Source organism: Haplochromis burtoni, unplaced genomic scaffold (assembly GCF_018398535.1).
Source record: "Haplochromis burtoni strain Fernald_Lab_line unplaced genomic scaffold, NCSU_Asbu1 Contig_16, whole genome shotgun sequence".
Taxonomy (NCBI): Eukaryota; Metazoa; Chordata; class Actinopteri; order Cichliformes; family Cichlidae; genus Haplochromis; species Haplochromis burtoni.
In genome coordinates, this window is record NW_024582377.1 from 2215606 (window position 1) to 2243081 (window position 27476).

At 42.4% G+C, this 27476-nt stretch overlaps 1 protein-coding gene across 1 annotated transcript; it reads left to right on the top strand.

The window, feature by feature from the left end:
• Window positions 1–291: 291 nt before the first annotated feature.
• LOC102290251 (G patch domain-containing protein 2-like) lies at window positions 292–27476 on the top strand. Its single transcript, XM_005916817.3, has 10 exons — window positions 292–422; window positions 2352–2999; window positions 8269–8330; window positions 8906–9064; window positions 9383–9462; window positions 9558–9622; window positions 9714–9753; window positions 9850–9941; window positions 16628–16713; window positions 24035–27476. The coding sequence occupies exons 2-10, from the start codon at window positions 2356–2358 to the stop codon at window positions 24178–24180; spliced, it is 1374 nt and encodes a 457-aa protein (XP_005916879.1). The 5' UTR covers window positions 292–422; window positions 2352–2355; the 3' UTR covers window positions 24181–27476.

Here is a 27476-nt window from a genome sequence, read left to right on the forward strand (position 1 = left end):
ACACATGATCTAAACTGAATGGGACTTTCTCAGGTACAAATAAGCATAAGCTCGTTCTAATTGCCCCTTGTGACCGTCAGCATGCAGTTCCCCTACAGACCTCCTTTCCTACCCCCACAACTTTTTGTAAACGCTGATGGAAGAAAACTTGCACATTTTCAAAGTCAGATTTGACTGACATTATCTTCCACACCAGCACTCCGTCGGTTTCCTGAAGTGATGCCATAGTGATCAGACGCTGGTGTTATCTGCCTTGCAGGCTGTATGTCGGCAGCACTGTGCAGTGGCGCACTGTTTTTTTGTTTTTTTTTTGTTTGGCGGAGTCACAGCGAGGCAGAGCCACCCGATTGGCTGGACTGCAGGGCGGAAGTGCGTCTGGTGTCCCAGCTGTGCTGAAAACAAAACAAGACAAGCTGCGACTGGTGAGTGCTCGAAACGCAGAGGGGTGTCTTCTCCCTGGCGTTAAATAGCATCCGAATAGATCCGCGCACACCGTGTCCGTGAGGCGGCCGTTGTGTTCAGCGCGTGTAAACCGCTTGTTTTGTTGTCAGCAGTGGACACAGAGATGTGTGGCTGTCCTTGCGCTGAGCTCACGTGTGAGCTGTTGTTATGTAACACAGGCTGAGCTGAGCGTGCGGATACTACAGCCAGCCTGAGCTGTTGTTGTGCTGCACTGATGTTGCACAGCTACACAGTCGCTTTTCTTTACTGCTAATAAAACGTGATGTCAATCGTTTTTCTTTTCTTTTAAGCCGATGATGACCTGCAAATGCTCGTAAATGCAGCGCTTTCTACACCGCTGCAATCAAACACGGAGCAATTCCGGTGATGATGAGCCCACCACGAATTTATGCTGCTAGACTTAAAGGGGGGGGGGGGATCAACCTAGTGATGTTTTATAGCGCTAAAGCTATTGTGGATTTACTTTGTGATTGTTGCGAGGAGATGGTGGGTTTCTGTCTTTGTTTGTGTTTTTTGTCCCATGTCTTTAAAAATGGGGTTATGACTGCTACTTGGGTCTACTGAAATGGACCTCAGTCATCATGCCTGAGATGGTTGGGGAGGTATAGTTCATAATGCTGCTGATACACAAACGGGTAACAAATTACTAGAAACACATGTAACTGCATTATTAAGCGGTTTCACTTTGCAACTCATTCTCCAAATGAAGCCACAAACCATTCTTTCAATAGATACTTCCATATTTGGCAATTTAATGGTGCTCTCGTGACTGCAGGGTTTGGCACATCATTTATGTCTTCCTCAAACCATAAGAGAACCCGCCCATAAAGAAAGAAAGCAATTTTGTATTGATTTGCAGGGACAGGTGGACCCCAGCTGTCCTAGCAGAATGCCCACTGCTGCACTAATGATTACATAATTATAAGAGTAGAAATATATGAAATAAAAAGGGAACAATGGCGTGTCGTTTAGTGGCAAGTCCAGCAAAGTAACAACCTGCAAATACACTATTTCCATTAGACTTTCCCAATGAATGGTTTGACTTGTTGTTTTCTTTACACCTTGAATATTTACACTCACGGGCACTTTATTAGGAACATCTTGGTAGTCCTGGATTGGACACCCTTTTGTTTTCAAAACTGCCTTCATTTTTCATGGCACAGGTTCACCCAGGTGTGCTGTGGTGTTTAAACAATAAAAGCTACTGAGGGGCCCAAAGTGTGCCAAGCAAATCCTCCACACCTTTACACCAAGTGTTTGATTTGATTTCAAATGTTGCAGGAAAAATGGGCAATCATGAGACCAGACAACATTTTTCCAGTTTTCTACTTTTCAGTTTTGGTGACCTTGTATGAACTGTAGTCTTAGTCTCCTGTTCTTAGCTAACAGCAGTGTCATCCAGTGTGGTTTCTGCAGATTCATTCAGAGATGCTCTTCTACACATCTTGGTTGTAATGAGTAGTTATTTAAAGTTTCTGTTGCTTTTTTATCAGCTCAAAGTCAGTCTACCCATTCTCCTCTGGCATCATAACCCATTCCTTAGAGATGGTTGTGAGAAAATCCCAGTAGATCAGTCGATGTGACTGCATTTAAAGTCACTGAAGTCACATTTCTTACCCTTTCTGATGCTCAGTTAAAACTTCAACAGGAATACATCTACATGCCTAAATGTACTGTGTGATTGGCTGATTAGATATTTGCATTAACAAGAGGTTTGACATGTGTGCCTGCTGGCCAGCGAGTGAAGATGCTGATAATCAATTAGAAAAGTACATCGGACGTTTCTGTTGTTTCATATAAACCTCTAGCCTGCGCTTTAAAACTGCAATTTAACATGACGAGTCGTCCAAAGAGTTTAACTGGTCACTAACATTTCCGTTCTTTTCCAGCACCATGATGGATGAGCTGGTGCAGGACCTGGTATCTGCACTGGAGCAGACCTCAGAACAGAATAAGCTAGGAGAGCTGTGGGAGGAAATGGTACTGAGTCCTCTGCAGCAACGCCGGCAGATCCGCCGTCGCAGAGGCCGTAAGCGTTTTCGCGAGTCCACCCTCTACCCGATAGAGCACAGGCGATGCTGGATCGAGGCATCCGAGTCCAGCTTGGACGAGGCTAAAGAATACAGGGAGAACATCACTACTTCTGTGGCCAACTGCAGTGACTCTGACGATATGACCGCATCCACCCGATGGCCGTCCCTCATGAGAGGCTCAGTCAGGGCGAGGCAGTCCTCCTGGCCAGAGTCCGACTCCTTCACTGAGAATAACCCCGGACGTCCACTCAGGAGGCGGAGGAAAGTTAAACGCATGACCTCAAATGTAACCGTCAGACTGCAGTCCACTTTAAAAGGTTCTGGCTTGGACAGGAAACAGAGGAATAGGCCTTCTAAGGTGCGGCATCTGTCAGGATCAAAGAAGCGGTCTGGTGGTTGGATGGGAGCAGACAGAAAGACTGAAAGAGCCAGACTGATGGGAAAGGAGTGCTGGGAGAGAAAGAAAGAGCACAGAGATGCTGCAGACGAGAACATGTCTGATGGGTAAATTTTTACATTTTCTTCTTTCTTTGAGGTAAACCCAACTTTTGGCCTCCTCAACCCAACATTAAGAGTCGTATTAAGCACTTTGGACTGATTAATTGTGAAAAATAACATTTTCAGCTTTTCGAACCCAACATTTAATTTACAGTTGTGCAGCGAGCAAAATGTTAACCCTGCCCTTGTTTAAAGAGTCTCAATTTAAATCATGCTGAAAAAGAAGCTCAAAACTCTAAAAGCCCCTTTTACCCTTTAAACTGAAAGTTACCAAGGCAGTTAAACCCATAACATAAAAGTCATGGGCATAACTACTATCAGACAGAAGCAATTAAACAAGGCGACATTTAGGATGATCTATAATGCCTGTCTCCATCTAGCCAGTTGTCAATATTCAGCATGTCCTCAACTAAACCGAAAAAAATGTATCACAATCATGCCACTCCGCTTTAAAGTATTGAGTTGACATTAAAAATGAATGATAGAGTCTCTTCATCCTCATCTCGTATAGCTGAAATGATCATCAGGGAGGGATCTTTGATAGTTATGCCTCCGGGCATCTGCCAGCTCATTATTTTCTTTCAAGAAATATTGTCACAAATAAATGAGTGACTTGGCGTGGTATTGATTTGTTTTGAAATGAATTCCTGTCTTGGGCTGGGTAATTAAAGCTGTGCCTGTCCCACAGTCCCAGAGTGCACCGTCTTGTGCGCGTTTTATTTAGCAAAACTAAATGTGGCTGTAACTGGCAGCAGAGAGGGACATTATATTACTACAGTAAAGAAAACATTACCATATGTTGCTTAAGCCCAAAAACTACCAATGACCTCAATTTAAGTTTCATTCACCGCTCTCTGTTAAATATACACATTTAATAGTACTGTGTGTTGAGAAGTAAATAAAACAATTAGATTATTTCTCCTTGTTTTGTACATTTAAGAGGCGTTAACATGTACAGAGGTAGTTTTGTGCATCTATAAATGCACCTATGCATCTGTAAATTTCTTTGCATTAGATTTTTATGTATGCTTCAACTTAATTCCATATTACATTATGGTTATTTATCTTGCAGTAGTAGGTACTATACATCCATATATCATATAATAACATGTTCGTTTTCAGAGAGGTCGTGCCACTTATGTTGCAAACTCTAAGCCTTTATAAGATGTAACTGAGTAGGTCATTACGAACTGAAAGCATCCCCATGCAGATGCCCTGCTATAAAAGCCCAGTGTGTAACATGTTTGTTTTTACTGGGTTTTAACATGCGAGTCTGCAAGGATTGATTTGCTTTTGGACTGAGCCTCTAGTGGCCACTAGGGGGACTGCAGTTTTAGGTCCTTACAAAGTGGCTTCACTTTTCAGGCCCCAAGGTTGCTTTTTTTTTTTTTTTACTTTGAAGATCATAGTTGCACAAACTAAACAAGGTGACACCTGAAAAACTGCTTGTGATTATAGCTAAAATGAGATAGTCTCTTAGTACCCCTAAACAAAATGGTACAAGGCTGTGAAAGCCTAGTTTGTTTAATGACTGATTTTTACTCTAATAGATGCACGTCTTCAGTATCTAGGCAGTGGTGCATGTCGGTGGCATTTATTTGTCATAATAGAAGTGTTTTTTGAGTACACCATGTCGTGCTCGGACTTCTGAATTTCAACATTTGAATACAATAGCAGAGAGTAGAGAGTATTCAGGAAGCAGATTCAGACACGGACCTTGACTCAGGAGGCAGTAGCTGATATACACACACCCTATCCCGTTTCTGTACATTATAGTCATTGGGTTGTCAGGGATATAATGCCACAATACAGTTACAGTTATAATACACAAATGCTTCTCAGTGCTGGTCAGATACACAGGAACAGAGTCGGTTTTTTGAAGCGTCGTACATCCTGTTTACCATTTCTAATGCCATCCAGTGGACTTTCATAACATATTTCCTTTGCTGATCTCATTGTCTGTTGATCACATAAAACATGTGTGAAGAAGACATTTGAGGGAACCCATAATGGGACGGAGAGAAGGCTTTACATCTTCAGGTTTAATTTGTGCTGACCTCCCTAGCCCCTAAACGGTACTTGTTTTCTTACTTTATGGAAAAATCAATAGCCGTTCTGACAGAAAACAGCTCCGGAGAAGAAATAAATGGGAGCACCATGGCACGCTGTCAATCATTTCTCACTTACACAACGCCACCACTGTTGATTGCTGCTCAGTAGACTGCCACACTGTACTGAGGGCTGAACAATCTAATGGTTAAGTCCTGGCAGAGGCAAAAGGATATGAACAAATAGCAGCGGTGATGAGGGGTTGACAGTGGTACAGCGGCTGTATTTATGCTCTGAGAGTGTACGGTCCATTTGATGTCAGACACTCATGACATTCTTGTAATGTCTTTTGAGTCACTTGGACTTTTTTCTTCTTTCAGTTTTGATTCATTCCTTTAACCTTTTTCATTTGGAGCCTCTGGTCTTCTAAGATCTCCCTCATCTCAAGGTCACTCGGCTTGTGTGCACACCGAGCAGGGCTTTGCCTTCAGCCACCCAAGTGCAAGGAGAGCAGATGTTGGTAGCTCCAGTTGGGCTCCACATCCTTGATTAGACGTGGCTCAGCCTGCTGGCAGTGAGGCCACCTGGCACCCAGGCTGTCCCAGCAAGCAGGCCTCACCTGTGGGTAGTTGCTGTCCCGGGCTCGGCCTTGGTCTCCAGCTGTGTGCTGCTTCTGGTGTTGTTGATTTCATCCCTGGCATCAAAAGCAAACAAAATCTACTGTGGGCACTTCTCTCTTACTGATATCATTTACATTTTAAAAACTCAGTGAGGGGGGATTTTTTTGGGGGGGCAGCACGGCAGCACGGCATCTGCAGAAGTTAATTTTCATAAATCTCTGAGACTAATCCAATTACTGCAGCTCAGGGAGGGTGGGATAACCTTATAATCAGACACCCATGGAAGAGGGCATGGATTTGGGTTGGGGCGGCTTGTTTGAAGAGCCCACAGATCCATTGTTATCAGCACTTTGCCCCCCTCCGACTCTGCCTCTTCTTTATTCCTCTGCAGAATGAGCCCAGGCTCAATAAATGGCGGCTTGTCTGTAATCTCTGTGCAAACTGGTCTGCCTCTCCCAGGAGCTGAGGATTATAGCCTAATGATTAGTGCTCATCTGGATACTGTGTTTTGCTTCAACTCTTTGGATTGTAATAAGACAATACAGCTGTGAGGGAAGCTAAGTCCATTTCTAAGTGCTGGAATGCAGTTTTTTAATTTCGTTTTGCCCTTGTCTTTGTTTTTTCTGGGCATATTTATTCTAATTATGGTATTTATTACAGAAAAGTATTGTTACATTTGATCAGATAAGCTGCAGTTTCATGGAAGGATTTTCTTGCTGCATGCAGCGAGACAAAACCAAGTTTGCTCAAAACGTTTGTCAACTTTTCTCAACAAAGGTCAAAGAAGAAAGAAGAGGTGTTTCTTTTGGTCCCAAGAAAAATGGGGACCTCAATTATTTATAACATTAATTAGAGTACTTAATGGAAACGGTCTCACATCGGCCCTATGCTGCTTCAAGCGACATCGCATTACACCTTTAATACGGATAAATACTTAATGGGAGTCTCTAATTAATTGTTTATACCTGTGATTCTTTTTCAAACTTTGCACAAAATCCCACAATATGAAGCAAAACAGATTTCTTATTTGAAAATGGGAAAGAACATCCTGAGAAATTCCTGTGAAAGGTAATAGACCAGAGCATAAAAGGAGGGTGGGGGGGGGATGCAGGTGTTGGCTGTTGTAGAGCTTTAGGCAGTGTCCTCCTCTGATGTTGTGTGCTCCAGATGCCAGCTGATATGTCCAGAGGTGGGGTACAGCTGAGGAGAGGCCGGGGGAATCGGTGAGGAGAGAAGGTTGAAGGGGAGGGACGGTTTAGGACTGCTGGGTTAGGGCAGACATCTTCCAGATTCTCTGGAGAGGCCTGTTCCCTCTCACATCTGCTTCCTGTGGATGTTAGGGAAGAAGCTGCAGGACCATCTGGCTAGGGAGGCAGGCAGGCAGACAGGCTGGATGGACATTTTCCTGATCCTGTCATCACTGACAGGCTTCTGCAATATGGCAAAGCACCATATCAGCGCATATCCGACCCTCCAGCTCTCTCCTACAAGCAAGGTCAGCGATGATAAACAGGAAGCAAAATGCAAGCTGGTCAAGAGAATTAAGCGCCTTTTCTTTCAAAAAGTTGCATGAATACCAATTTGACTAATTAAACGGATAAACCAGTGTGTGGCGCTCAAGCTGATGATGATATATCAAATATATGTCAAAATATATATTTCCTTTAAAAAAAGTCGTCAAACAGACGCTAATTAAAACAATTAGTACTGTGGCTGTTAGAAACTGGTGTGTGTGTGTTAGAAACCAGTCACCCAGGCTTACTGGTATTCAGAACAGTACATGCAGCGTGTAGTTAATCAATAAACCCATGTGATGTGCTACATGTATTTAAAAACAACGGCAGAAAAAATGGCCTCTTTCTTCATCTCTTACTGCTCCTTCCTTATCCTCTGACCTTGAACTGTCTGGAGGTCCCAGTTTGAGGAGGATGAAATGTGAAAAAGAAAGAAAAGCCACAGTTATTTGGGTGAGGGGCAGGGGGCACAGAGGGTGTGGAGGGAGCGTAACGGGGGTTGCCCCGAGGACGTAGGGAGGACCGGCAAAGGAGCGGTCTGTGCAGAGCCAGCCCATGCAGCAGATGTCGGCCAGTTGTCGAGGCGGCACGTCTGTGGGTCGCTCCGCGTGTGGGGCACACCCAGAGGGAGGGGCGGACAGGGGAATGCGTTTCGCTCTCCTGTCATCCTCCACAACGCAGGCCAGATTAGATTGGAGCTGACAGCGGAGGATATTCAATTAGATTGTTCATGTCACTCAGTGGCTTCGATCAGAGTCTCTCCTGATGCCTTTGTGTTTGCTATCACAACAAGGGAGATCACAGCACGCTCTGTCTCTTTGTGTCATTTCCATTTATGTCGACCTCTAGATCCAGACTTCTTCATTATTTCTATTATTGAATGTTGCATGTTAGATACTGACATTACAGGAGATAGCCATTTTTGGATTTTCATTGTTCACTTTTCAGATGCTATAGCATTGCCTGACCTAAAGAATCTATGAGGTGACAAATCAAAGTGGAGTTCCCGATCCTCAGATTTTTATTGATATTGACGTTAAAGAAGGAGTTTCAATGGGAATCATTCACATGTGATGTTTTTTCTCTTTGCAGGGAAACCAGCAGCACATGCAGCAGCGACCCTGGTCTGTTCACCAATGATGAAGGAGGACAAGGTATTAAGAGACAAATATGTATTATTAACATGGATTCAAACTAGAACGATGACGAGCTGTCAGATTTGGACAATACCCGGCTCGGCTATGAGGGAATGCTGGGGCTAGAGAAGGCGGTTTAGATACAATGGGCCGGTTGCTGGGCACCCAGGCGACTCTAATAAGACGTTGTCATGTCGTGTTAATGAGCGCCGAAGCCTTTGCTAATCTCATTAGCCGTGGTGGGGCCAGGCGGCCTCTGATTTAACAGTTGTCACTACACCTTGACTGTGAGAGGCATGGTTCCTGTGTACGCTTTGCTGAGTGACAGGTCTGAGAAGAGCTCGCCGTCTGGGGAAAAGCCCGGTGCTGTCTGGTAATGCGTCGTTAAAGGAGTAGTTCACCCCGCAGCTTGTAGGATGCTAAAAATGTGCAGTGACTTCGCTTCTCTCAGACATCAAGACAGCGTTAAATGAGAGTTATTGTAGCTTATGTCTAATATTTACTTAATGTTTTCAACAAATTGCTTGACAATCTTCATTATTGTCAGAGTGATTTGCTAACTGATGGAAGATCTTCCCTTCCCCTCTGTGCAGGTGATGACGAACAGAGTGACTGGTTCTTCGAGGGGGATTGTGGAGTTGGGACGAGTGTGGCTGGCCTGCTGCCCAGCTGGGACTCTGACAGCCAGCTTCCCCTTGAGGACAACCATTCCTCAGCCGCCTTTCTGCAACCTGCACGACTCTCTGACCGAGGTTGCAAAGAGCAATTCTGTCTTCTAGATATAGTATTAGATTTTGAAACGCTCGAGTCTGCATCTTTATCACTGTGCAATAAAGTGCTGTTTAATATTTGACTGGTACCACGTCAATATGTAGCGTTGGTCTGCAAATCACTACCTTGGCTTACAGGAGACACTTGAGTTGTCCTATAAATTCTTTTGCTTGTTTAAAAAAAGAAGAATGCTATAAAATCAGAATTGTTGATTATATTGTTAGTGTAACCAATTCAGTTCTTCCTTTATTCATGTTTTTGCTAAACCATAAAGTGTTGTTTTTTTTGTGCCATTGCAGGGTATCATTCACGTCTTAAACGACTGGCTGGCTCTGCTGCATGCTGCGTCAGGAGGGATAGGAGGCGGCCTCCCAGCAAGGTTAAAGAAAGCTTGAATTTCCCTCTTCAATAATTACCGTTGCACAGTTTTCGTGTTTTGTTTCTTATTGTACATCTTTGATTCGTTTTTCACAGGCCAGCAGCATGCCAGTGTTTGTAGAGCGACTGAGACACTTTTCCCAGGATCCTTACCAAAGAGAGTACGAAAGTTTTTAAAACTATCTTAGAAACATAACTCTTAGACATCAACTGTATTTGTTTCCATGATCGTTTTTTCTTTATCTCCTCTAGCTTTTGGTTGCCTTCTGTTGGAAAACGAGACCGAAGCCAGGTGTGCAAGAATAACACATTTTTTAGCTTTATTACGTTTTTGTTTTTTTAAATAAACTGCATATTCTAAATATTATTGATTCTTTCATTTTTACAGATGAACCCTTTGTGCCCATTACCAGTGTGTCCTATTGACATGGTGTCAGAGAGCCCCCATCTCAGATGTTCCTCCTCGGTCTTCAGAAACCGGTAGTTGATGCTGTTCACATGCCTGCACCATTCAGTCCTTTTAATCAGAGCTCAATATATTGATGGGGGAGTCAATGGCCAGCTGACTTAAGTGAATCAGTTACAGAGCGTTAACTGGAGTGATTTCTGTTCAGATGAGACTCTGTGTGTTAACCTTCTCCTTCCTTATTAAAATGACCGTGTGCGTGTGTGTGCGTGTGTGTGTGTGTGTGTGTCAGGAAACAACTGTTTTCCCTCTTGTGCCTGACAATTCACTGAATTCATTTCATGCTTCAAAGCTGCAATATTCACATTGTAACTACTCTAGAAGGAAATTTAATCTTCACTCGATGCTTCATGTAAACTATTGGCAGTGACGTGTAGGACTCAGAGGTACACATACTGTAACTACTGTGTTTACATATATTCTTCAAATATATTACTACGTAATGCATTTGAGCCATTCCTCATTCTGTTATATTTTTCTAGAAAATGGGAAATGGGTGTAGAGATTTATTGAAACATTATGAAAATACAGTTTAAAAGGTAAAAACAGTCTGTACAATTCGAACAAGCTTCAAAGTCAATTTTTGATGTGTGTGTGTTCAACACAGCCTGAACTCTATTAGGCAGCTTTCTGAAGACTACTCTAAGTAGTCTTAAACTACTTTAAGTAGTCTTCAGGAGTAGTTCTCCAGGCTTCTTGAAGGAAATTCAAAGCTCTTCTTTAGATGTTGGCTGCCTTTTGTTCTCACACTACCTCAATACTGTTGAGGTCTGGGCTCTGGGGAGGCCAATCCATGACTGATAGTTTTTCTATCCAGGTATTCTTTAACTGGATTTAAGTGTGTTTGGAATCATTGTCAAGCTGAAAAATTAAGCTGTTGCCAATCAAATGCTTTTCCAGATGGCACTGTGTGGTGGCTCAAAAAAAGGAGGACCCACTGCACATCATGCTGTTTTTGGCTGAAAGAATCTTGTGCAAAGATACAATTTATATCTGTCAAACCGTGTTACAGTGGGGCAAAAAAGTATTTAGTCAGCCACCGATTGTGCAGGTTCCCCCACTTAAAATGATGACAGAGGTCAGTAATTTGCACCAGAGGTACACTTCAACTGTGAGAGACAGAATGTGAAAAAAAATCCATGAATCCACATGGTAGGATTTGTAAAGAATTTATTCGTAAATCAGGGTGGAAAATAAGTATTTGGTCACCTCAAACAAGGAAAATCTCTGGCTCTCACAGACCTGTAACGTCTTCTGTAAGAAGCTTTTCTGTCCCCCACTCGTTACCTGTATGAATGGCACCTGTTTGAACTCATCATCTGTATAAAAGACACCTGTCCACAGCCTCAAACAGTCAGACTCCAAACTCCGCCATGGCCAAGACCAAAGAGCTTTCGAAGGACACCAGGAAAAGTATTGTAGACCTGCACCAGACTGGGAAGAGTGAATCTACAATAGGCAAGCAGCTTGGTGTGAAAAAATCAACTGTGGGAGCAATCATCAGAAAATGGAAGACATACAAGACCACTGATAATCTCCCTCGATCTGGGGCTCCACGCAAGATCTCATCCCGTGGGGTCAAAATGATCATGAGAACGGTGAGCAAAGATCCCAGAACCACACGGGGGGACCTGGTGAATGACCTGCAGAGAGCTGGGACCAAAGTAACAAAGGTCACCATCAGTAACACACTACAACGGCAGGGAATCAAATCCCGCAGTGCCAGACGTGTTCCGCTGCTGAAGCCAGTGCATGTCCAGGCCCGTCTGAAGTTTGCCAGAGAGCACATGGATGATACAGCAGAGGATTGGGAGAATGTCATGTGGTCAGATGAAACCAAAGTAGAACTTTTTGGTATAAACTCAACTCGTCGTGTTTGGAGGAAGAAGAATACTGAGTTGCATCCCAAGAACACCATACCTACTGTGAAGCATGGGGGTGGAAACATCATGCTATGGGGCTGTTTTTCTGCCAAGGGGACAGGACGACTGATCCGTGTTAAGGACAGAATGAATGGGGCCATGTATCGTGAGATTTTGAGCCAAAACCTCCTTCCATCAGTGAGAACTTTGAAGATGAAACGAGGCTGGGTCTTCCAACATGACAATGATCCAAAACACACCGCCCGGGCAACAAAGGAGTGGCTCCATAAGAAGCATTTGAAAGTCCTGGAGTGGCCTAGCCAGTCTCCAGACCTCAACCCCATAGAAAATCTGTGGCGGGAGTTGAAAGTCCGTGTTGCTCGGCGACAGCCCCAAAACATCACTGCTCTCGAGAAGATCTGCATGGAGGAATGGGCCAAAATACCAGCTACTGTGTGTGCAAACCTGGTAAAGACCTATAGTAAACGTTTGACCTCTGTTATTGCCAACAAAGGTTATGTTACAAAGTATTGAGTTGTATTTTTGTTATTGACCAAATACTTATTTTCCACCCTGATTTACGAATAAATTCTTTACAAATCCTACCATGTGGATTCATGGATTTTTTTTTTCACATTCTGTCTCTCACAGTTGAAGTGTACCTCTGGTGCAAATTACTGACCTCTGTCATCATTTTAGGTGGGGGAACTTGCACAATCGGTGGCTGACTAAATACTTTTTTGCCCCACTGTATCTTTGGCAATTTCCATAGAATTGGCTACAGAAATAGGAAAAATTGTGTTTTTACAACAGGCTGCTTGTAACAAAGTGCCTAAAGAAGCAATTTAAAATGGTTTCTTTGCTAAGTTGTCTGTTATGCGTAGACAAAAAACTGGTTCATCTTTTCAAATAGGTGCATTTTTATGCTTGAATGATTCATAGGACAGTATTATTTGGCCTAACTAGCAAAAAACATTCCTTTGGAAATGGTTGGGTACGAGGACTGGACTGAAAATGAGTGAAAAAGCAGAAATCCTGGAGAAATCCTGCTTACTATATAGCTGGGCCTTTTTTCCTTTTACACTTTGCAACAGATAACTTTTTGGCAAATGAAATGAAATTCTGGTAACTAATACTATTTTGATGATGATGATTTATATAAATAAAAAACCCGACCTAAGTATGAGAAATGTATTTGGAGGAGTTGTACTGTGTAAACCCCAAACAGATGGGGTGTGCAGTTCTATGCAGTAAACTTCAGCAATGTGGAATCTGCCCCCCAACCAAAAAAAAAAAAAAAAGATTTTCATAAAATTAGGGGAAAGTAATGAACTATTAAGGTGAGAAAATAATGTTGAAGTTTAATCCCAAACAAAACATTGCCTGTTTTGGCCTAAAGTCTGAGCTAAACTTACAATAACATGCAGGTGGTGCTCTGCGTCACTTTAAATCGTTTTCAAGGTCAGCGTTTGCAAATGGAGAAATGCTACGTGTTGACATAGTTGTAATGCAGATTAATATGCTGGCATTTCTGGGACTGCACGGAAACATTTAAAAAGGTTTATCCAGGAGCTGTTTGTCAAAGCATCACATCGCTCCCAGTCATCCCAGAAACTGTTGGATCTGCATGGGGGACTACTGAGAAGCCGAGCAGCCCTCTTGGCTTCGAGACTGTGGGACTCCTCATTGTATTGTTTTCACTCTGCCTATTTATGGCGCATTCTTAATTTTGTTTCACACGCACTCCTTTCCTCCCGCTCTCTTGGGTTATTTCACAGAGCGCTCCGTGGCTCCTTGATGAGGGGCAAAAACACGGCTGCTATGAAAAGCCCCCGACTTCTTAAGGCTTTCTTTCTAAACTGGCCCTTTCTTCTCCACCTGAAAGGTTCCTTCAGATTCTAGTTTAAGGCATTGTGAATACTAATTTCTCTCTATTAAAAAGCCCTCATATCCCTGCCATGCTCTCATTTGAATGACAGACTCAGGGGAGACCTCTTAATTCCTTTATAGTGGGATTCAAGACCCTTCACTTCAAAAAGTATAAATCATACTCCCAAATGAATGAGGGAGAGGGGGATTGACGAGAGGGGCTTCTGATGTGTCCCATTGGACGGCACAAGCTGAATCCATCTCCCCAAGCTGCTCAATTCCGCTCTCCAGCGAGATGGCAGCTTTGTCCCGATGACCCAGCTTTGCACACATTGCACCCATTTGGGTACTTTAGACTTTCTCCACAATGCTCTTGCATACAAACAGTTAGAAATGTTGTTCGGCATGACAACGAGAGCCGTCGCTCGTGGCCGTTCTCGACAAACTTTAGACAAACCGTCAGTTTGAGATTCGCATAATTTGTTTTGTAACTCTCACCTGTGTTATAAGTTTCCAGCGCTCAGCCCCCATACCGCACGCGTGACTTTTCTTTGTTTAGACACCCTTGAGAGAAAGTGAATTCTCCGTGGCCAGAGTTTGAGCATTTAATCTTGTGCTGTATTGTTGGGATGATATTGTGATTTTTGTTGTACGCAAGCCGACAGCAGCAATCACACATTTGATATTAAGTGATAAAGGCTGCGTAAGGTTGCATGGCATTTATCCTCGCATCTGCGCGTGAATGGGCGCAATGCTTTGTGGGATTTTGGCTGTAATGCTCTGAGCCGCGTTAAAATGCACAACCATCTCCCACCTGAGCCAGGCGGCAGCAGCTTTTATCTATTGACTTATTTATTCCTAAATGACACTTGTGCTGTGAGATAAATCATAGTCTTATGCCATCCCTATCCCAGTTTTCTTTTTAATTGTGAGATCACAGTGTCAGCAGTTAGTATATTGGTGTGAGTGGCCTATTGATTATTGATTTGGAGCTATTGATTATGTTCCCTGGAGACCCTAATCCTTTCTGATTCATTTGAATACCTCTATTAATCTTGAGATCCTGCTCACACCTGAAGCGCCATGTAACCTAATGAAAATAGATGGCCATTTTGTAACAGCGGCCTTTCACTCCTCTTTTGATTTATTATTTTTAATTGATATATTTGCTTTTGGATGTGGGCGCCAAAATTACAATTGACCCTGTGTCAGTGCTGTTTTACCCCGCTCTCTTAGAGACTGCACTGCATTTAAAAGTGTCTCATGTGACCTGAAAAAAATCTATTTTGGACACTTTTCCCCCCTCAGTGTCCTTGTGGTAGAATTTAGTAGTTGCCGACCATCTCTGTTACTTTGTACTTGTTTTCTCTTTGCTCATTACCTCTGAGTCAATCTTTGCTTTCTCATTACAGTTTCAGTAAATGTAGGCCGTCATCTGTCAAGCTGTTAAAGCTGATGAAGAAACAGATGTTAAATAATAACACTATTGTGCTTTTTTTTAAGCATTTCTCTCAGTTTTGCAGTGAGCCATGTAAAAGGCTTATACAAAGCCTTTGGTTTCTGCTCTGAGATGAATGGTAGTGTTTTTCCTTGGTTAATGAGGCAGCTGATGGTATTCTCATGTTTGATTAGTATTGTGCTGAGTGGCTCACTGGGCCCCTGGCGGGCTTGAAGTGACTCTGCATCTTAGCTCTCTGTAACGCCGGGGTGGGCGGGCGGGCGCTTGAGGAGGGGGCCAACATGTCTCGGCCTCAGCGCGAGGAGAAAAGAGATGGAGGGATGGACCACCACACATTAAGACCAAATGCATCAGGGTATTACTTTTAATACCGCGGGCGTGCCTTGTGAAATAATGCGACGTTTAAATGTGGATCGATTTTAGAATTAAAAAGTTAGTTTGCAAAGATTTACTGTGAGGAGTTCAATGCCTGAGCTCTTTATCAGGAGCGCAAATGGCTGGTTATGTGCTGTCCGACAGAGGTACGATTGAGGGATCGATAGGCGCGTGATTTACTAACTGGAGTACAGGTAATCAATAAGTATAAAAGTAAATGAAATATGCATTACTGGGATTTTATTAGAGAGGGGTAGCAGGGAGAGAATAACGGTCAGGCCATTTATTTTTATATCTATTGATTATACAACATAGAGACTTCGCTCAAAGCATGCTCCGCACAGCTCTCAACGCCCAGCGCCTGCACACCCGTCATGTGATTTATGGGTGCTGAGGTCATGGAACACGCCGCAGTTAAAAGGCTGGTCTGACGGGGCCTCATTGTAGCATGTGCCTGTTAGGGTTGAGCTTTAGGTAGCCTACAGTCTTGGTTTGTACCAGCTAAAAAAGAGAGAGAGATCTTTTATGCACCCTTGTTGTTGAGCTGCCATGAATTCATTTTTACATTTTTATCCATATTTTCATAAAGGATGCTTATCATTCTTTATGGTGCTAAATTAGCTCAAATATTTAAGTCTGTCAGCGTCTCTTATCAGGGTTCACTCATCCTCTCTCTGCTCTACACAAACACTCGCACTGCCCTGATCACATCAGCTGCTGCCAACCCCCTTGTGATGGAACAGACCTTGACCTTAACTTTACATCTCAGAAGTCAGGGCTATTAAGCTCATGGGGGAGCTTTTCCTATTTCAGGGCCCCTGACATATGACACACAGGAGGCACAGAGCAGGTGTAATTTGTTTATGTGAACTCTGCGATGACTCGGGCGCTCGCACCCCAGCATCTCACATTATTCTTGTGAAAATATACATTAATGAAGAAAAATTAACACACGGCAAAGTTGTATTGAGGTGAAACGCGAAGCTGCAGCGTTTGCAAATGTGCAGCGGTTGCATTTATCGACTTTGGCGAAACTATTAAATTTCTTCATGTTTATGTGTTTATTCTAGGTTGCACCTGCATCATAATATTGTGAGTAATGTGTTGTTTTTTTCCCTCTCTGTGTCTCACTCAGACAGACTAGTTTCACTCCAGGACTGCTGTTCACAGGAGACGTGAGGAAGCGGAGGGAAACCGAAGCTGTGTCCATCACTTCATCAGGTAACACTCTCCACCCCAGTTTAGCACGTGACACAGCTCAGAGAATGAGGTAAAAGTATCATGTTTGAATTGCAAAAACTTTATACCTTTGCGTTTTGTTTGTTTTATAGCCATGCTGCGAGTAAAGCTACTTCGATGTCACTGCACCTCAATAATGAACTCTAATTACTTAATTGATGCCCTCACTTTTCCTCCAGTTCCAAAAAGATTTGTTTAAATTTAGTGAATGATTCAGGAGTTAAGTGTAGCGTTCAAAATGGTGACAGGTGATTTTTTAACTATTTTCCTTTCTATAACACCTTTAGTTTGTAAGTTTTGCCTCTGTATAAAACCATGGTAGATTTTCTTTTATACAGTCAGTATGTTACATATATGGTTGAAGTCCGTTTTAATAGGAATTAGAGCCATTTTTACCCCTCAGCTGTAAAAGGCTGACGGGGTATAGCCATCATGCTGCTGGGCGGGCGAGTCGGGGGTGTGGACACCTAAGTTTGTAAATGCGATACCTCGAGAATGAGGTGACATAGGAGCTCCAAATACAATAGACGTAGCTCCTAAAAATGTCAGACCTCAGTTTGAATCTCAGTGACCTTGGCCTCAAGTTTAAGGTTGGAGGTCAAGATTTCTGGAATTTTCAAGTTGATACCACAAGTGCATTTACTAAATACTCTGGATGATTTTGAATCTTCTAGGTCACAGTAACATTTTCTAAAAATCACTTGAGAACAAGATGATGCTGGATTTTGAAATTGATACCATGGGTATCTATTTTCATGCATAGTCCCTCATTTTCAGAGGCTTTCAGACTATTTGTACAATTACCAAGTCGTTTCATGGCCAAACGAGGCATGCTCCCTTCTGTTTTTTATGACACCTTAAGTAGATAAAAGATCTGAGGTTTATTCCAAGGGTCAGATTTACTAACATGTTGCACCAGCAAAAATTACTTTTGGTACTACAAGGAAAGTGCGGTGACAAGATTCCATGTAAGAGGTGAGAACTCAGAGATTTAAAAACAGACGTGAATGCAGAGAGACCCACAAAGAAGAAGCAAAGCAGAACATCTCATTGGAGGAAACAGCATTTGGTGCTGTCTGTGGTTTCTACACTTCAGGCAGTTAGTGTCTGCTGCAGATTTTCAGCCATGCATTAAAAACAGTCCTTTAAAATTTAAAGTCATGTGAGTTTGTAGAGTTTGCAGAGAACCTCTGAATGCTTCAGCTTTAACGTGACTTTACAAGGTGAGAGCATTAAAAAGTGCATCATTGCATAGGAGTCAGATTTTCAGGGGGATAATAATACTGAGCCTTTTATTTCTGAAGTAATTCTGTTATTGTGTGTTATTTATGGTTTCTAAAGGAAAGTATGTTTAGAATTGCCCCAAAATCCCTCGCTTGTAGGAAAAGCATTTGACAAACTTTTCATTTCAATGTGGCGGGGGGCTAATAATTTTCTCCTCATCTCTACATCTATACCCCCTTTTATATTTGACTGCATTTACTTATGTACTCATGAGCTGTGTTTTCCATGGTCACAGTTGCCTTACACTCAGAGCAGCCAGCGTTGCGTGTGTGCTTAGACCAGTGGAGCTGCCTTTTTTCATTAGACTGATGGCTCGGGGCCTTTTGTCTTTGCTGGATTGAAATCTGAATTGGTTTGTCCACCTTTTCTTCTCGCGTCCCCTCTGTGTGCTCCACTCCTGCAGCTGCTGTTTGTCATTTAAATAACAAATGCTGGTGGTTCTCTGATTTAGTGAGGGGTGCAGGCCTCTGATGTATATTAATATTGCTCCACAGTGCACTGTACCAGGGTCCATCATTCATTTGGATAAAAGAGGTGGAATTTAAAAACAGCCACTGCTTTACATGGATACAGATTGCATCCATTTATTGCAACGAGTGATGGAGGAGCCAGCGACTCCGTCCTTCACCTCCCAAGTGCTAAACTGCTTCACATAAAAGTAAAAAAAAAAAAAAGACGGACCCCTGGCCCCTAAGGCCCTCTGATACTCAGCATGCGGAACGAGGGGCATACCTTGTTTGTCAAAGGTTAACAGGCCCACAGTCTACTGTAGTCATTCTTCATATGTTATTGTAATGTAATCTTTGTGTAAAAATGATCATAAAGCTTTTTTTTTAAAATAAATATATTTATCATCTTATATGTAAAAGACAGAAGTAGAGTCCCTGATATGCACATCCCCCTCAGCCCTGTTCAGAGTGTTTTCCTGCTTCTTGAGTCTAGTGCCCCCTGTCCACCATGATTTATCATGCATCCCATGTCGTCCAATGTCAGTTTCTGCAGCTGCAACTGCTCTGTATAAATCTTTACTTTGGCAGCCTGCTGCACCATGTCTCTCCTCAGTAATCTCACCTCCCACCAGGAGATGCACATTCACCCTGACAAGCTTTCACACGCTCTGTGTAAAAATTTTTGGTTTGCTGCCGTTGTGACACGAGCGCGTATAGATTCGGTGATTTATCGAGCAGAAGCGCTGTCTGGTAAACATCTTGTTTGCATGGAAAGATTGTTTACTGCATTCAGTAAAAAGCGCAGCACGGCTCGCCGTGTTGCGTTTAGTGAACACGACAGCTGAGTCTTCGAGTTAGCCAGAGGAAGTGGATTGCTGTATGTGTTAGTGGCTGATTTGAAACTCTGTAATCAGGAGTGAAAATAGTCTGCGACTGAAGGTATCCTCCAGGACTCTATAGGGAATCACTGAGGTGGTACCCAGCTGTTGCTTTGTCTTCTTTCTTTAACCTTTTAGCACCTTCACGGCAGTGCTTGAAGCCTGTTGTGGAAAAAAAAAAGACAACAACTTATCAAGCCAGGTATCTGTTTGGATTAGATGACCACTCGATTTCTCAGCCTTAAATTGACCATTTTCTACTTTTCTCACCACCTCCATCCACCCAGAAATCCAACCGAGCGCCTACTAGATTTGGAATAAAGAAAACCTTCTTTCTGCTCTATAGGATTTGAAAAGTATTTTTAAAAAAGTGATTACAAAAATGCAAAATCAAAGTTTGCAATTATAAATGTATTAATAATTGCATTGGCTTTTATTAGCGAATTGTGCATTTTAGCACATGGCGCTCATTGATGGTGAATTAGTATGAAGAGCATGTACACGCTACACAATTGGGGGATTATTTGTGAGTCAAGAGATGAATCAAGAAGTGTAAAGATCTTGATGGAATTTAATATCCTTGGCTGGCCTGACACACAGACTAATTAATTATTGCAATTTTACTCCTCCCCTGCTGTCTCGCACAATGCCCTTCATCTTTATCTCTATAAAGTCGATGCTAGTTTAAAAAAAAGCCTTAATTTCTGTAGTGTGTTAGACGTCAGGAAGATTTTGTCTAAATAAGTGCGGTTGAAGTCAGTTTGCGCTTAACCTTGTCAGACCGCTTGTTATCTTTATATGTTGGTAAGTACCACATGTGGGTGTCCATGTGGAGGCCTGCCCCACGGTCAGCTTTGCTGCCTCTCCTCTCCCCCTCTGTCTTCATGTGTCTCCTTGCCTGAGCGAGACGGCTGCGTGACAGATCACCTGCATTGGAGGCCCGCCGTGTTCCTGCCCGGTCCGGCCCCCTCTCATTAATGCCCAGGCTGGTGCGAGGGCCGTATGGCAGCACAAGACAAATAACGCTACCACTCAGCCATCACTTCTGCTGACAGAAATGCAGCCCACCGCACTATTTCGCCCTCTCCGGCTCCACTCCACACCCTGCTCTTGTCCTTCAACCCCCCCTCCGTCTCCACCTGCACCTGCCTGCACGGCTCTACCAAACTTTCATGGCGTGCTTTTTTCTTTTTTTCAACTGTTGCTGGAGGTCCAGCTTAACACTGAAACCCACATGAGTTGATGTGCTATAACCACAAACCTGCTGCGGTTGTAACCTCTCTGATTGTTTTTCTTTTTTTGTATTCTTTCATTCTTCTGGAGGTAGATTTACCCGGCTAGACTGTCAGGTGCTTCTTGCTTGTGTGCAACCTTTCTCACCAGGAGGTCTGATTTGAACGTCCCTTTTTTTTTTTTTTTTGCATAAAGAGTTAATGCTGTGTGTGTGTGTGTGTGTGTGTGTGTGTGTGTGTGTGTGTGTGTGTTAGTACACGGAAGAGAGAGAGAAACACAAAGGCTAATCATTAAAGAGCTATTCAGCCCTGTTCATTTAAGTGTGGGAATCAGCAGGCCCATTACTGTCAATGTGTAATTAGCTGATTAATAAAGGGGGGAAGGGGAGTGCTCCAGGAAGGCCTGCAATGATTGTTTTTAGAGAGCATCACATGAGAGCTTATTAAGATGGTAAGATGGTTCCATTCAACTTCCCATTATCGTCCACAATAAATGTATGTACTGTAATTCTCCCATTGACTGAAAACCTTTGCATTGTAATGTCTTTATTGACCTTGATGTAAAACCAGTTGAGTGCAGGTGGTAATCTTTTATTCATCATTTTTAGATTACCTTGTAATCACATTAATACACTAAGATGCTATGGTTGGATGCTATTTTTATATTATTATATGAAAAGTATAGTTGCTACAAAGACGACATGTTGTCAGCATGTTTTGGACCTCCATCGTGCACTAAATGCACTAAATGCTGTCAGTGGTGACAGCTCTGGGCTGCAAAGTTTACCATGCGCTCTTTACTGTTGAGTTAATACATTCAAAATGGGATTTGGCATTTTTTGGTAGAAATAAGCAGGGCTTAGTAAACATGTTGATTTAGATAGTGTTAAACCTGTGTATTCTCACTGAGTACTTTAATAGGTCTAGTTGTTAATATGATTTTAAATGCAAATCAGCCAATCACATGGCAGCAACTCAGTGCGTTTAGGTATTAAAATGTGATCGAGATGACCTGGTTAACTTTAAACCGAGCATCAGAATAGGGAAAAAAGGTGATTTCAGTGATTTTGAATGTGGTATGGTTTTTGACATGAGTCAGGCTGGTTTGACTATTTCAGAAATATTTGTTCCCACATATCCATCTCTATGGTTCACAGAGAATTGTTAAAAACGAGAAAATATCCAGGTCAGTGGGGGAAAATGCCTCCTCGATGGCAGACTGTTTTGAGCTAATAGGAAGGTGCCAGTAACTCAAATAATCACTTGGTTCAACCAAGGTAGCAGAAAAGCATCTCTGAATGCACAACGCTGGACCTTGAAGCTACACTGGGCGCTACTCCTGTCAGCTAAAAACAGGAAACCGAGGCAACAGTTTGCTCAGGCTCACCAAAAGTGGACAATAGGAGATTGGAAAAACATTTCCTGATCTGATGAGTCTCCATTTCTGCTGCAGCATTCAGCTGATAGGGTCAGAATTTAGTGTAAACAACAACATGAAAGCTTGGCGCAATCCTGCCCTGTATTAACAGTTGAGCATTGTTTAAATGCCACAGGCCACCTGAGTATTGCTGCTCACCATGCCTATCCCTTCTTGACCCCAGTGTACCCATTGTCTGATGTTTGCTTCCTGCAGGGTAACGCACAATGTCACAAAACCTCAAATCAACTCAAACTGGTTTCTTGAACATGTCCTCAAATGGCCTCAACAGTCACCAGATCTCAATCGAGTGCACCTCTGGGATGTGATGGAGTGGGACATTTGCATCATGGATGTGCAGTCGACAAATCTGCAGCAGCTGTGTGACGCTGTCATATCAATATTTATACACAATCATACTGTGAGTTTGAACTGAAGACGAACCTAAAGTTTTTCAGCGTAAGCATTTATTATGTTGTTTTTGTAGCATTTTCAGTTAAAGACTAAATAATTGGCAAAACACTTTATTCTATTTTGTTTTTAAATTTTACACAGTATTTATTTTGTTCTATATCTAAAACTACATCTATAACCTACCAAAGCAGTGATTTATAAAAGGAAGCAAGATAATTTATCAGTTGATATGAAGAAAAATATTGTAGTTTTTATGCCATCTAATGGACTAGCTCATTTAATCTGAAGTAAAACTTTGAATTCAGGACTTACATTTCAGGATTTCCACATAAAAACACACATATATTAAAGATCGGAGCACTTCCTCCACCACTGCATTCAATGTAATTGGCTGAATATGAGAAACATGAAGACTGATTATTCCACTGATTATTCCATGTTCCAACTTTAAAGCGTTTTAAAATAGTAGTATTAACGTATGAAATGGTAGTTTTAAAAATATTTATTTATTTAAATGTTTGCTGATTTGATTGGAAAATCAAATGTGCATACTCCTCAGCAGCAACCAGTCATCATTCCCTCAGGAAATATTAATCATTTACCTTAACCTAAACATGACCTTGACTTTGAGTTAGTATCTGGTGTGTCTTATGCATTTTAACATACTCAGACTTAAGTGTTTCCTGCTGTTTTTTCCTATTTGTCCAGTAAGAAATCCCCTGAATTTTGATCAAGTCCTCTGACTATGTTTAACCCGAATGTTTGTGTTGAACCTCAGCAACAGTTAGTCATCATTCCCTCAAGAAATATTAATCAATTATCTTGGCTGCTGGATCAGTTTGGAGAAGAAGTCATCTGGAAAGAGCCACAAGCAGATATAAGGAGAACGAGCAAAAGCACATACCAGTGAATGCTGTAATGCCTAATCCTTTGAGACAGCCCCGAGCCACAATGTCACTTCTAGTTCCCTTGTCCTATGTTATGGGACTGCCTGGCAAATGTCTTGTGTGACCGCCGCTAACTTTTTTTTTTTTTTTTTTTGGTGGGGAGGGTGGGCGGAGATCAGGAGAGATTTATTTATCAAAGTGAAGTAGGAAAAGCAGGAAGGCATGTTAGCGAGTGCAATTGTTTTAGAGTTCCTCTGTTTTCCACGAAAATTGGTCCCGGCTCTCTTTCTGATATTTCTCTTCACTCGCGGCGAGAAAAAAGCTTTTAAGGTGCACGAGATCAAGAGAAAATGGGATCCTTTAAAAAGGAAGGTCATCAGCGAGATGTGAAGTGTGATGAATTAAGAGTTCAGAAACACAATCAAACCACCATAAGAGAAGCACAGATAGGTTTCGTTTTTTAATAACGTCTACAGGCATATGGGGGTGAAGCGGATTTGCCTCACGTGACCCAAAATTAATATTTAACCTATTAGAAGAGGATTGCTTCAAAGTTTTATTTCCATCTACCTAAACCAGGGAGCGATCTGTGAGTCATGTACTAAATTTAATCATTTTTGAGAGGCTTGAAACAGTGAAGGGCAATGTGATTTATTTATCTTTTTGTTTGCTCTCAGTGTTTGGTTACATGTCCAGAATATGATATGTGCTTTTCTTTTCTTTTCTCTCTCCTCCTCTGCAGCTTACAACCCTTTTTACCTGGATCACCAGAGAGAAGAGGCACAAGGGCCCGGTAACACCTCAGCCCTCGAAGCTGTGGGACCAAGCGTACCTGCTTCACAATCCTCCACTTGTGCTCAGCCTGAGAGTTTATCTTTGCTCCAGTAGGACTGAATGGGACTCGAGAAGTACCATCTGAAGTCTGGAGGAAAGTGACAAAAAGAAGCTATTGTGCCAAGGAATGAAAAAGGCTTGAACTCCTATTGCTGCACAAACTTTATAACAAAGAAGTAAAAAAATACAAAGCAAATCATTAGTCTTCAAATCAGCATGTTACTGCTAGATCCAGTCCTTCCAGGTAGTATATTAAGCATGACAAATGTTAATGCAATCAAGCCTTGTTAAGCCCTCTGCCATCTCTTCAAGGAAGAAGGCAGCTTCAAGAGGCTCCTCGTTTCACTCTAGACTCGGCAGCTCCTCCTGTTTCCAAACAGAGTTTCCAGGCCACCTGCTACCACACAATCCAACAATTATGTCCACTCTAGTTGCACGGCATTTGTCAGCAGGAACCCTGGGAAGGATGGTCAGGTGAGGATGGGTGGGCTAAGGGAGGGGGGCAGTCCGCTCTATTCTAGTGTGGCTGTCCGAGACAGAAGAGCATCACAATGTTTAGCTACCACATGCTGCTACAGGGTTCACAGAGGCGACCACCGGTAGCGAGCCGCACAAAGTACAGGCCTCCTATTAGCATGGATTTGAAAAGCTACAGTTGGTACAAAGGTGCTCATTAGCACAACACAGAGGGAGTGTAGTAGCGGTCCTCGGAGGGCCGCCTCTGTTCTCTCCAGGTTACCTTCTATATTCAAATTTTGCCCAAATGTATTTAAAGTTCAAGGCCAGCTGCAGATCTGTTTGAACAGCCTGTTTTTCAGCTGTGCTGGATGGGCTGCTTTTGGAGCTGTTTAGAAGGAGCACAGAGGCGAACGGAGAGAAGTGGAGAAGCTCTAGGAGACGGGAGTGGACATCCGTGCGCGCTGTATTTTCACCTCCCCTTAGGATATGCATTCCCCCACCTCCCGCAGCATCAGATGCATTAAAAGATCAATCGCAGCATACAGAGAGATCAAAAATATTCATACTAGCCAAGATGGTAAACAACCAGTTTATTTTTCAGAAAAAGAAAATACTGTGCATGTTGTGAGATACATGACAAACCATAAAGATACAGCCTGACTCCATTTAATAGTGTTAAAAATGCATTTTACATGGAAATTCTCACCTGAATTGAAATATTATTTTGAATGTTTTTTTAAAGGAAAGTTTAATGAATCTAAAGAAGTTACCAGGTATGCACTTTCTCTACTGATTACAAGATATCTTCTTAGTAAAGTGAAGTGCATAATCATCAGCTTCATAACGCGTCTTTTTCCGGCACTTTAAAGCCTTATTTAAGGGAAGAATCGCATTTAATAGAATGAGATTTGCCAATTAACATGAGTTATATGTCTGCAATAATCCATCTGAGAAGGCTTTATGTGATCATGTTGGAGGGGGATGACATTTATAAATGCTGTGTGTGCACACTAGTCTAAATGGATGCCTCACACAAGACATCCTGCCACAGAAATCAGTCAAAGTGCAGAGACCAGCCCACCCCTTTCCCCGTCTACTGCTGCTGCTTTTCCTTCTGCAGCTTCAGTCTGCCAGTTGTAACCAGGCCAGGTGGGAGTGCTTACGGTATACGTCTGATTAATAGGAATAAGAATAATTAGACCAAAAAAACAATAACGTGATGTGTTCTTCCCCTCAGCTTGTTGACAGGTATTGACCGTGCAGTGTTTTAAGGAGAGCTTTGCGCTGTTGTTTTATCCAACAGTATGTGTTTTGGTGCCAGGGCTCTGACAGGGGAGGAAGATGCATCAGGTCCGATACAGTTCCATTAGTAGGAGAGAGGAACACCTTACCTGCCACCACGGCAATTAACAGTCACTATAATGACATCTCAGCCAGACCTTATGCCACGAAATGAATTTCCAATGGCTAGGAAATGGTGGAATGGCATCCGTGCAGCCAGTCAATTGTCCAGTTACAGTTAAGGAATCCAGCAGGCTAGTACCACTCATATTTCATCCCAGGTAAAGATTACCTGTCAGACCCATGGGAGATGTATTGATCTGTTTTCCTTTTTCCGCCAGCAATCACCTGACAAAGGCACCTAGGAGGCGAATGAATGAGTGATGCCTGGTCTGTCTGCTTCGGCGTGGTGGCTTCTAGTGTCCACTGATGGGTGGAGAGGTGATGAGGAAGAGGAGAGATAATGCAGTCATAAACTCTGTTTGAACCTCCTCTGTATGCATGCATGGCAGCCCCTTTGAGTCGAGGGTCACAGGTCAACAGGGAATTTGCTTTTTTTTCTCTCCCCCCCCTCCCGCACCTTGCTTGTCGGTAGCATTACTTCTTGCTGTGTGCACCGATGATAGAAAGACATGCAAAAGAGGCCCTCTGGTTCCTGCTGACAAATGCATGTTGCGAATCAACGTAGTTCAGCTCACTCTGGATTTCAAAAGCGATCCTTTTGGATCCGGTCGCCCTTTTAGCGACGTAATCCGGCCTTGCGTGGTCCTGCGATGATCACAGTGGCAACGATCGACGTATTTGACCATTACAGTATGTTCCCTTGGCAGCTAAGAAGTATTAAGATATTTACCTTGTTTTGTAGAATGTCAGAGTTGATATTATCCATGAAGCCATGCGTTTAAATTTGCTCTGCATAAAATGTGTAGTACTTATGATGTGATAATTATAGCTCCATTAATTAAGGATTTAGGTGCAAGAACATTTAATTCATAAATGCAATTTCTCGAGAGATAGTACACTAGATATGTCTCTCTAATTTTTTTATTTTTTTTTTACTATCACATTTTTAATTTCATTTACAGGGATTTAAATATATCTAGCTGATATCAGGGGCCCAAGGCAGCTATCCACATTTGATACGTAGTGAAAATAGCATCTTATCTCATAGGCTGTTATCTTTATGTTTAATAGCAGTGGGGGCATGCCTAATTGCTTTGCAAATGATCTGAAGAGGATTACTCCACCCTTAGAAAGCCTGCACCATGTCGCTAGATCTTAGAGAGACATTACAATAGTAAAGTTCAATCAAATCTGAAGTGCAGCTCTGTGTTTGTGTTAAAGTACATTCTGGGAACAGCTGGGAACACTCTGCAATGGAGGAAACTTTGCGTAACAACATCATAGACTAATCGGGATGATGGATGTTTTAGGAAGGTGTAATTCCACTAATGTAATTTGTGTATTTTTCAAGTGATAGTGGGATTTTTAAGGACATCTTGCCTTTATGCCATAAGTGATATATGTGATATATTTATTCTTCCATGTCAGTATCAAATCCATTTTGAATACTGAATTTGTGTGCAATAAATACGTTTTGGTGATCAACA